Here is a 10,956-nt window from a genome sequence, read left to right on the forward strand (position 1 = left end):
CTTTCTTGTTTTTGATTTTATGAAATTGCGCACTATCCAAGATGCTACGACCATCAAAGATATTTGTGCCGTTTCACCAGCTCCGGCATTACATTGAAGCAAGGATATCAGAGCTGGTGGTCATAAAGCAGCCGCCACACATGAACCATCAGCCGGCTATTAAACGATTTATTACAACGACTACGCAACAGCAGCAGCAACAATCTATCGCATTCTTCTCTGACTTGCAGCGATCTCTTGTTCAGAAAGCTTATCTTCAACAATCACCACCATTCATCAAGCGAAATGCCGCCAATCAAAAGCTACTCCTCAAAGTGATTCAGCATCATTTTCCTGTCGTTAAGGTGTTTTCTGCACCTTCACTTCATGGACGAATGTGGGCTACCGCTGCGTCCGGTAATGGACAACAGCAATTCCGTACAATGATGTCTGGCACCTCGACATCCGGCGGTACTTGCACTGCTTCATCCTTTATGACATGGGGATTCCCAAGAACAACAGCTGCCACCGTTGGTTTTGGCCGTAGCCCAGCGTTTGCTCGGCAGTTTTCAACCACCAAATCACCCTCTTGTGTCACATTGTTCCAAAACACAACAACAAACACCACTTCAGGACAATCTAATGTATTTGCCCATATCTCATCCCGCATCTTTTCACCTGCTGGCACCAAGATGAACCAGCCTGATTTGAATGAAAAGCAGCCAAAATATGCCTCATTTCACCCTGCTTCCTCTGTTTCCTCGTACGATAGCGACCAAGAGTCATCATCCTCATTGAGCAAAAGCCGTCTCTTTGCTGTGCAGACCAAAGGAATGGGTGAATTAGTGGATCAAACTGAAAACAACGACCAAGAATGCTTTGTCCATGCCAACTTGGTGCGCCGTGAATCTGTCTCTTCTTGCAGAAGCAGATCATCCAAACAAAAGCTCACTAAAAAGCACACCAGCACCACCACCATCAATTACGATGACCTGGAGTCCATCATTCGCCATGACGATCTCTCTTCGTTGTACACCACCGATAACAGCATGTCAAGCAAGTCGTCTACTCTATCCAAACGCTCAAATAGCAGTAGCAGTAGGCCACATTATTTGAAACATCAACGACTAAAGCATCCGCCTGATCAGCAGCACCACGTGAGAAGACAAGATGACCATCCATTGACCACAGTGAAAAATGGAGGAGTAACGAAAAAGAAATCACCATCTCTCTCGACATCCATCTCATCCACCAATACGTATTTGTTGATCACGTTGGATACATTGCAGTTTCTGGACAAGAGAAAGGAATGGTCGACGCAGAGTCTCAGTACACCCTTCATCGATTCCATTGAGCTGATGGCGTATGATTACCAGGTACACATCAATTATGTATTGAAGCTGTTGGATACTTTGCAGAAACACGGCAAATTTCGAGTAGTTGCTCGTAAAAGCGAATTGCGCATCTACTTTCCTGTTCCTCCCAAGTCCAAACAAGAAGCAATTGAATTTTTACGCTCGTTCAATATTGTAGATTCCATGCTGAACTATTTCACTATTGTTGTAGAAGATCGTCAATTTATGCTTTCGCCTAGCGACTACAATGACGATTATTTCTCTTTTGTTCCTTCTTCAGCAGCAACAACAGTAAATGATACTATTCACACCAACACAACAGACGCTACCATTGGGCCTGACTACTTTAAGGATCTACAGATGTTTCTGGATCGCACTGATTATTTGATTGAAACGAGCCCTGCTTTTCGCTCATCATCCTAATCACTTTATTATCATTTAACGTTCATTTACAAGATGTTTACTTTCATTTATCCATGTTCGTCACTGTCTAATACAAACTTACTCTATACTAGTTTACTTTATCTATTAACGTCACATGTATACAATAAATCAGGATTTATATATGATAACACCAAGCATTCAGGGGCACACATGTTGGGTCTTGTATATCGAGAGATGTAGTAATCAGATCAAAGAGCATAATAGTTGATCATTTATTATGTGTATAAACAGTTTAAGGTTGTATCATTGGAATTTTACAAGGTGCAACTGCTGCACTCCTGGGTAGATTAATTTCTGGATATCATGTTACAGCCGTATGTATATCTATTGGCGTAGAAGCGCAAGGACGCCAGGTAGTGGAACTATGCATTGTGAGTACAGCTGATCAAAAAAAAAAATAGCCATTGTATACACTTACAAATATACCCAAGCATACAAATACATGCCAGATAGCATGACTTGTTAGACCAGCGAAATCAAACCTTCCTGGAAAGAATTTCTCAGGAAACCTGTTTGCATCTATTTATATACCCAATTTAATCAAATATACCCCAAAAAAAAAACCCCCCCGCCCAACATGGCATACTTACAAACAATGACACCAAGGATATACATGGCAACACTCACTGCAGCCAATTCAAAAAAGTGCCATGTCGATTTGAATCCATTGAGATAGGCCAAATGAAACACAGGTACGGCACTCGATACGGCCATCGACACAAACACGGCAATGCGGAGCGGACGCAGCGCTTTTGTGTCCCATTTCGGTAAAAAGGGTGCCAACACACCAATACTCCCCACAATCGTAGTGAATACCATATACCGACTCTTCATCATGGGTCTACAATAATATCCGTAGTATTCTGTCACGAGAACGGATGCAGTAATCAGGAATGATATCCCCATATAGTCCAGTGTGGCTGTAAATGATTTCACCTGTCGATGCGAATGGCATATGAATGTGTGGTATATTGATGAGCAGAACAAGCATTTCAATGCTGCTATGCAAAACGTCATGAATACGGTTCGATCGTTGAATGTTGCATCTGGAAAATGGCTCTAATAGATCAATACTTGTCAGAATGTGTAAAGTTCCATATGGCTCTGACGACATACATTAAATCCGTAGATGCTGAGACAGCTCATGAATATAAAGCCAAGCAAATGGCTCCAAATGTTCATGGTTTCATTGTGAAGCATGAAGATGGATCGAAGGCATGCATTGCTGCTCTGATAGAATCGGTACCTAGTGGATTATGAGATGAGTAATTCAGTTGATTATTAAACGGGGAAATTTTGAATAAGCGAAGGATAGAGAGGGGAGGAGGGCCAATGCACACATACCCAGTCAATACATATTCATTCTCTTGCCACTCTCTAGGCAGTTCATGGAATTGCAGTAGTCTCTGTGCTCCCACCATGGCTGCCTTTGCGTTATCCCAAGTGTCATGGACCTGATCATCCACGTATTGCAGAAATCCCGTTGAGTCTGCTTGTTCTATTGCCTTAAATTTCTCGCTGATTGTGTCTGTGATGGACTGAGATCGACCTCGTTTTTGACATTTAGGTGATGAAGGTGGCCTTTGCTTTCTATGGCGATTTGTTGATTTCATGATCTTTGGCAAAGAAAAAAAAAAGAGGGAAAGAAAGCAAATCGAATCTCAATTTAGATGAAAGAAACCTTGATTTAATCCATTACTACCATCGTCTATTGTTATACCACCTTGGCCAATCGGACATGGATGCAGAAACAGTCCAGGTGAGTTCACCCAGTTTTTGAGTAGTAAAGGGCTCATCACATGAAAAGATGTGCCAGTGTCCCTGAATCGTTGGTATTGTGAATGATATTGTTGTTGGCTAAACAATATGCTGAAAATGTTTGGAGCTGGCATGACGCAATGAGTCGAATGGCACTCTCCTGGAATTATAGAAATGTGGCCATATTAAGAGAGAATGGTTTGCGGTATTGTTTTCGCCTTGATTATATATTAGCTTCCAATGTGTTGTTGTAAATCAAGTTCCCATGAGTTATTCAGCCGCACTTTGATGTATGGAAGCCTGAATCCAAACATATAGCACTTTTTTTTGCTGTAAATTGACACATTGGATAATTCATTACATCAATTATACCATGCTTGTCTAAATCAGTGACAAAAACATCATCATTCACTAACATGTGTTTGCAGTAGCATATACAAAAGCAGCCTAGTCCGCTTAGATGTTTTGGATTCTGCTAATTTCAAAGTAAACATCTAGTTATCATCTGACTCGCTTCAACTTCATCATAGAAACCGTTTTTGCCACGAACGTGGTATATTTGCTGGATCAAACAGTTGATTAGGTAGTAATTTACGCAGGAAACAAAGCCTAAAGCGCAACTCGTAGCTATTACCATGTAAAAAAAATACAAATGCTACGTGAGTCCGAGAATAGACATACTTGATTATCTCTAATTTTAGCCATTGGTTACATCAGAAGGAAATTATTCCATTCAGGTTTTCATAAACGTAACTATAACTACTTGCTATTTCTTGATCAAAATTACTCAAAATATTACTGGGAGTGAGATACTTGCATGTAAAAGACGGAAACAATTGATTGAGCAGTATATTGATAATAAAGCTTTAATTTACTCGCGTTAACAACTATCAACATAAAATTGTTGAAAAAGAAGCTCATATCTCACATCTTAGCAGATGGTTGGTTAGTTGACAATCCTCATCATTCTCATATCGTAAGAGAATTGCGAATGAGAAAGATCTTCCCTTTGCAGATCAGAAATTAGCAGGATATTGTAAAACCAACTTTAAAAGAAACATGTGTAATCATCGCTCAATTGGCTGGGCAAGTATACCTTGGATCTCGAGCGTGGTTGAAGGCTTCGATAGATCTCTGATTTGCATAGTTTAAACATTGCATGCGAATCAATTTTGAATCAAGTATCTCACCACGACAGATGATAGCTACTGCTACAGCAGCACTAGCTTACCAGACAGGTACGTTGATTATGTTGAATTTGTGAATATTTTACGTTTTGGCAATCTACGTCTCAAAGTATCGTAGAAAAAATAGGAAAAAAGCTTGAATAGAGATAGTAAATTAGTCAAAGCAGATTCGTCTATAGAAATGAGCACCAGGTTTATAGTTGTCCAACTAGTAAAGAATATAGAAATAAAGTGATAAAAGTAAATAAAGTACAATGAATCGAGGTGTTAATGTATACAAAGGATTCAAGGGATCTTATAATTGATATGTTCAATGAAATAACAAAGACAATGAACTATAGGGTTATATGGATATGGATTTAAGTAGGAATAATATTCTATTTTATTGTTTGATATCATTTGAATATTTATATTAAATTGATTCTATGGATTATGTTTCCTGAATTCTGTTTCTATATGATATAATTTGTAATGAAGGGCTGATCCTTCTATAATTGATTTTGATACACTTAGTAATCCTAAAAGCTTGAACGATTTTTATAGCTGGAAAGCTATATTTGTTGTTGAAAGATGGTGAATGTTGATATTCATAATGTTACTGGAAGATGAAAGGTTGGATAATGTGGAGTTGCTTCCCATTTGTGTGCTTCCATTAGTAAAGAGAGATGTTTGAGAGTTTGAGTTGACATTTGTCAAAATAACACGAGACTGAGTGGTAACTGATTTGTCATTCTTGAGATAGGGTTCAGAGTATATTCGAATATAGGAAGCATTTAAGAGTTTAATGTCAAATTGTAATAACGGAGTAGGATCCAATATAGTAAGCAGTGAAGCGTAGTTTATTCGATAGTGTAGGCAATTTACAGCAAAAAGAGAGATTCAGTTACAAAACCAAAGTCGATTTGTAACTGTATAAAAGAGACAAGCAGGTTTCCAAAACATGAAATTCTAAAAAAAAAAAGGACTAGGTACACTATGTACCATAACAAAAGTAAAATGTTCCCCAACGGGGAGTCGAACCCCGGCCGTATCGGTGAAAGCGATAAATCCTAGCCGTTGGACCATTGAGGAGGAGATACTATCGACTCTACGCGTGTAGATATCAGCAGTATTTATACTTTTTCGGAAAAACCTCTTGCCATTCAGCCGCATTTTTAGCCGCTTAATCACCCCAACCATCTCAATCTTTCGCTTTTCCGAATGCCAGGTTCGCCGATCCCGCCGAATCTAAACTCTGCTCCACCGAGTTCTACCGGTGCAGCACAATCCATCGAGGCACCATCCTCCGATTGGACCTCCACTATGATCACCACCTCTGGATCTGCCTCAGCTTCTACCAATGCATCCACCTCCACCTCCAATAAGCGCCGCCGCGATTCAATGCAGCAAGACATTGCCGGCCGTGATTATTACAATAACTTGAAGCAATCAGAGTTGATTGATCTGGTAGTCAAGCTCCAAGAACAGAATCTGATTCTCACCCGTTTACTGGAACGATCCACCCTCACTGCTGCTACCAATAATACCTCTGCTGCCTCAGCCACTCGTCTGAATCTTACTCCAAATGTCAGCTTCACACGTACCAAATCTGGATCTGCTGCATCTCGTTATGCATCGGAAAAGGATTTCCCAACCTTGAATTCAGGTACCAAAAAGGGATCTGCCAATGCCAAACCTACTGCCAACTCTGCCACCACTACTGCCAACTCCAAGAAGAGCTCTGGTTCTAACAAGAAAACTTCCAAGAAGTCTTCTTCTAAAGCCAAAGTCCCCTCTGATGCTGCTGAAGCCAAGAAATGGGCTTTACGTCTATTTTCTACTCCTACTGCTGCTGACACAACTGATGGTGATGATATGCAAATGTCTTCCTCCTCTAATACTGCCACTTCAACTCTGCCTCCTCCTGGTTATACTTGTGTCTACCTTCCTTGTAGCCACAAAACCAAGCACGCCGATCTTCGCACTCGTTTAGAGTTGCTCAAAATCAACCTCAAACGTGTATATGCCATCCAACGTCCTGCCAAGCATGTTGTCTCTCTTCTGGTACACTCCCACTATGCTACTGAAATTCTTAAGATCTGTGAAAAGGACGAACTTTATCCCATCACTGATTTCAATCCTATCTCTGGTAAAAATCTGGGTGATCCCCATCTTTTGAAGACTTTTAATGCTCAACAACTGGATGATAAAGCTAAGGCCATCTACTACAACCGCATGCTCCAAGCTGCTACTCAACTTCGTGAATCCCGTATGGGTCTGATCATCCTCAAGTTCTTCAATGCCCTTGACAGTGCTGACAATCACTTTGTCCCGCCTGTCATTATTGATGAGTTCATCAAGCTGAAGCCTGATTGCGTTCGCAAAATCGGCGCTGCCAACACTGCTCGCTCTGTTCTCAAAGGCTTTGATGCCTCCAACTTGTTTGCCTCTCTTACTACCTCCACCAACAATGCCGATGCCAGCATTTCTCAACCTGGTTCAAATCCTCCACCTCTGACTGCTGCTAGTAACGCTGGCTCCAGCCCCATGGATACGAATCAATGATTGTAGACTCACAACCTACTCTTAACCTTGCAATGCTTAATGTTTCTGGTATCTCTACATCCTTGGATTTAGTGATACACTATATAGAAACACATCACATCGACATTTTACTACTCACGGAAACCTTCTTGCTCAAAGGCGATCTATTCACTCAATGGGCTCAACATCATCAATATGCTACCATCTCAGGTGATGCGTCCAAAGGCAATGGTGGTTTGACATTTCTAATTCGACCTCATTTTCCTCACTATGTTCACCGTAGCACTGATCCAACAACCACACAACACAACAAGCTCAGTATCGTGATTGGTAACTCGCTTACTGTCCATGGCTTCTATTTACCACCAGCGCTATCCTTTGCAGACTATCAAACTGTATTGGGTAGTGTTGACTTCAACTCTTCATCGTCAGTTATTTGTCTTGGTGATTTCAACACTCGTCTTGGCTCATTCACTGGTGATACTCGTAGTACGAACCCTCGTAGCAACTATCTCCTCAATTGGCTTACAGTCTATCAGGCTAATCTCTGGAATCGTATTTCTACATTTGGACAACCTACATTTGAGTCTAATCGAGGCACAAGCATCATTGATTTCGTGATTTCACGCCCCAATATATTCTCGGCTAATCCCTTGTTATCTATTGAAAGTGATATCAATCTCAACTCGGATCATCACCTTGTGCAATTCTCGTTTAAGCTACACCAACAACCTCAACTCCTCCCAACATCGACTTTGGCTGGCAACCGTCGTCTTTGGAACTTGCAACGTTTGGAAGAAAAAGACGTATTTGAATTATATCGCAAAAATTTCTTTTCCAACATTTTCAAACTGCAACAAGAGGTCAAGCACTTTATGGCTTTTCAACAACAGCAACACCCCAATTTGTTTGTGCTCTCTGGTGACACAGCAACTAAGCATCGGAAGGAGGCTACTATCAATCAACGGATCAATGCTACTAATGGTTTCTATTTCGAGGTTGTGGAATCTCCCAAGGATTTCATTAACCGTGTTGGCATCGAAATGATCCAAGCGATCCACTCAGCACTTGATAATTCAGTAACACCAAGAACACCTAGGCCTAAAACCTGGAAATTCTTTTGGGATGCAGAATTACAACATTTGGCTGATATTAGACAACAATGCTACACTGATTGGAAACAACACAAGCACCACAGAAGATCATTGATTGGCTCAACACACCTCTGGTCTCTCTATCAACAAGCTTGCAACAACCTCAAGAAGGCTATCAAGGCTGCTAAACGAAGACATTGGAAGAAATTTTGTAATGACATGAGTGATTCCTCTTCAAATCAGGTGTATTCCGTTCTAAAACGCTTAAGAAAGAAACACACTACTAATCATTGTTTTTCGCATAGTGAAGGACCTGAAGTAGCTGCAAATGTAATGGCAGATTATCAAAGACACATTTTTGGGGGAGATCAATTGGATTTTTCAACATGGAGAGCCAGCAGATCACCACTCCACCAGCACACCACTAAACCAACATTCTTTTCTGCTTCAGCAATCAAGCAACAACTATCAGCAATGGGTAATCGTAAGGCACCTGGAGATGATCATATTGTAAAGGAGATGCTCATGCCTATATGGTATCCTCTTTGTAATTTCCTCTCTGAGTTCTTTACTTTGTGCTATACATTTGCCTGGACACCTGCCTCTTTTCGATCTGGTCTTATTGTCCCTATCTTCAAGAAGGGTGATCCCAACTCAGCTGCAAACTATAGGCCCATCAGCCTCACCAACACTTTCAGAAAGCTCTATGAACGATGTCTCAAATTCTGTCTTTTGACCCACATGCCGTCTCTTGATGTTGCTCAAGGTGGCTTTCGAGCCGCTCGCAGTGGAATCAGTCAAGCATGGAATCTCTTGGCTTTACAAAAGCAATTTGAGCAGCAATACGGTGTCTCACCAGCACTCATCTTTATGGATATCAGCAAAGCATATGACAGTGTCACTCGATCCAAGATCTGGCAACTACTTCATCCTCATCTACCAAAGGCTCTGTTTTACACCCTGCGGCATCTTTTTGATCATGTCACTCTCAATGTAGTCATTAACAATGCTACATCACTGCCAATCCATCCAAAGCGTGGTTTGCTCCAAGGCTCCATCTTGTCTCCATTTTTGTATGCCATCTTTATCAATCAACTGCCTGCTCTGTTGCGTACTGCGCCTGTACGTTTTCCACTCTATGTGGATATCGCTACTCGTGCTCGTACTGATGGTGATGGTCCTTCAGCTGACATTACTGAACCTAGTTTTGCTCTTGTGAAATACGGTGCAGGTCCACGTTTGTCTGAAACTGCCAGCAGCTGCTCTCCTCGTCTTGGTATTGTTCGTCAAAAAACAGCTATCCACTCTCTCTTGTATGCTGATGATGTCTGTCTTATTGCCCATCGTCGTGATATGCCGTTACTGGTTCAACTGTGTGAGGAGTACTCGTTGCGATTTGATTTCAAGTGGAGTCCAACCAAGTGTGCTCTTGTCAACTATCACTCTAGGCGTAGGCCTATTCAATTGTATGGTATCAATGTCCCTATTGTTCCTAGCTATGAGTATCTCGGCGTGCCCTTCAATGCCTCTGGTATTGATAACATTGCGTTCCTCAATGCTAGCACAAAGAAGGCCAAGTCTACCATGGCTCTCTTTCGTCGTCTTGGTGTCCATCAGTATGGCTTTGGTCTCATGTTGGCACTTCAAGTGTATCGGGTGTTTGTACGCCCCATCATGGAATATGCTCTTGCTCTTCTTGGTCTGAATGCTACTTCTGCTATGGCTATTGATCGCACTCAAGCTAGCTGTCTGAAAATGACTCTCAATCAATCTGAACGGCACAACGCCCCGTCCATGGTTCTCAATATGATGGGCAATCTGCCTACCATGTATACTCGTGCCCAGATCTTGACTTTCAAGTTTTGGTATTCGCTTCAGTTGAAAGCTCGTCCTTTTACTTTGATGGAATGCATCCTGTATACGCATCAGCGTCTTAAAATTGCTCCTGCTCTGTGGCGTCGTCTTAGCTCCAACAAGATCTGGAAGTTGTACAAATCGTCCCCCACTCACACCACTCCCCGTCTCATCTGTGAAGAGTTTCAAGATGCTCAAATGTTGAGATGGACTAGTCAAAAATCATCGTGTTTGCGTGCTCTGCGTGAAGACACAACTGGATATGACCCTCTCTTGTTTTATCCGTGTACTCGGTTGGAGCGATTGCGTCTGATTCGATGGCGTTTTCATCATCTCCCAAGTTTCCCTCTCTCAGCTTGTCGTTGTGGCGCACCTAGTGCAAATAGATTTCGTTATCTAGCCGCCTGTCCTCTGGTTCAAAACATTGTCAACCGCATCCATCTCAATCTGCCTGATGACTCCATTCCTTTGGATGAATCCTATGATGACCAAGGTATCGCTACCACTCATATTCTGGATCGTATTCTGAATTCGCTACCTTCTAATCTGTCTTTCTGTCTGGGCACACACTGGGAGAGAACTTGGCCTCTTGTTCTTGAGCTGATTACTCAAATTGACATTGCAAACCATCCTGCTGGATCTTTTGCTGAGGAACCTCCTTCTGGAGAGCTTTTTGAACATTATTTGACTCAACAACATCACTTTCAACAACAGCAACGACAGCAACAGCAGCAACAACTCATTCAACATCTACAACATTGA

At 41.6% G+C, this 10,956-nt stretch overlaps 4 protein-coding genes and 1 non-coding gene across 5 annotated transcripts; 3 read left to right on the plus strand and 2 right to left on the minus strand.

The window, feature by feature from the left end:
- Positions 1-41: 41 nt before the first annotated feature.
- On the plus strand, positions 42-1,757 carry ATC70_001784 (uncharacterized protein; the record flags this gene model as incomplete). Its single annotated transcript, XM_064821177.1, has 1 exon — positions 42-1,757. The coding sequence occupies one exon, from the start codon at positions 42-44 to the stop codon at positions 1,755-1,757; it is 1,716 nt and encodes a 571-aa protein (XP_064680863.1).
- Positions 1,758-2,065: 308 nt separating this feature from the next.
- ATC70_001785 (uncharacterized protein) lies at positions 2,066-3,391 on the minus strand (the record flags this gene model as incomplete). Its single annotated transcript, XM_064821178.1, has 5 exons — positions 2,066-2,140; positions 2,197-2,297; positions 2,369-2,837; positions 2,895-3,024; positions 3,123-3,391. 5 exons carry the CDS (start codon positions 3,389-3,391, stop codon positions 2,066-2,068), a joined length of 1,044 nt encoding a protein of 347 aa, XP_064680864.1.
- A 2,331-nt stretch (positions 3,392-5,722) lies between these two features.
- Positions 5,723-5,794, minus strand: ATC70_001786. Its single transcript has one exon. It is a non-coding gene; the product is annotated as a tRNA-Glu (tRNA).
- Positions 5,795-5,923: 129 nt separating this feature from the next.
- On the plus strand, positions 5,924-7,267 carry VMA4 (V-ATPase V1 sector subunit E; the record flags this gene model as incomplete). The annotated part of the gene is made up of 1 exon (XM_064821179.1): positions 5,924-7,267. One exon carries the CDS (start codon positions 5,924-5,926, stop codon positions 7,265-7,267), a length of 1,344 nt encoding a protein of 447 aa, XP_064680865.1.
- A 32-nt stretch (positions 7,268-7,299) lies between these two features.
- ATC70_001788 (uncharacterized protein) lies at positions 7,300-10,956 on the plus strand (the record flags this gene model as incomplete). Its single annotated transcript, XM_064821180.1, has 1 exon — positions 7,300-10,956. One exon carries the CDS (start codon positions 7,300-7,302, stop codon positions 10,954-10,956), a length of 3,657 nt encoding a protein of 1,218 aa, XP_064680866.1.

The sequence above is a fragment of the Mucor velutinosus genome, assembly GCF_035048745.1.
Source record: "Mucor velutinosus strain NIH1002 chromosome Unknown tig00000093, whole genome shotgun sequence".
NCBI classification, from domain to species: Eukaryota; Fungi; Mucoromycota; class Mucoromycetes; order Mucorales; family Mucoraceae; genus Mucor; species Mucor velutinosus.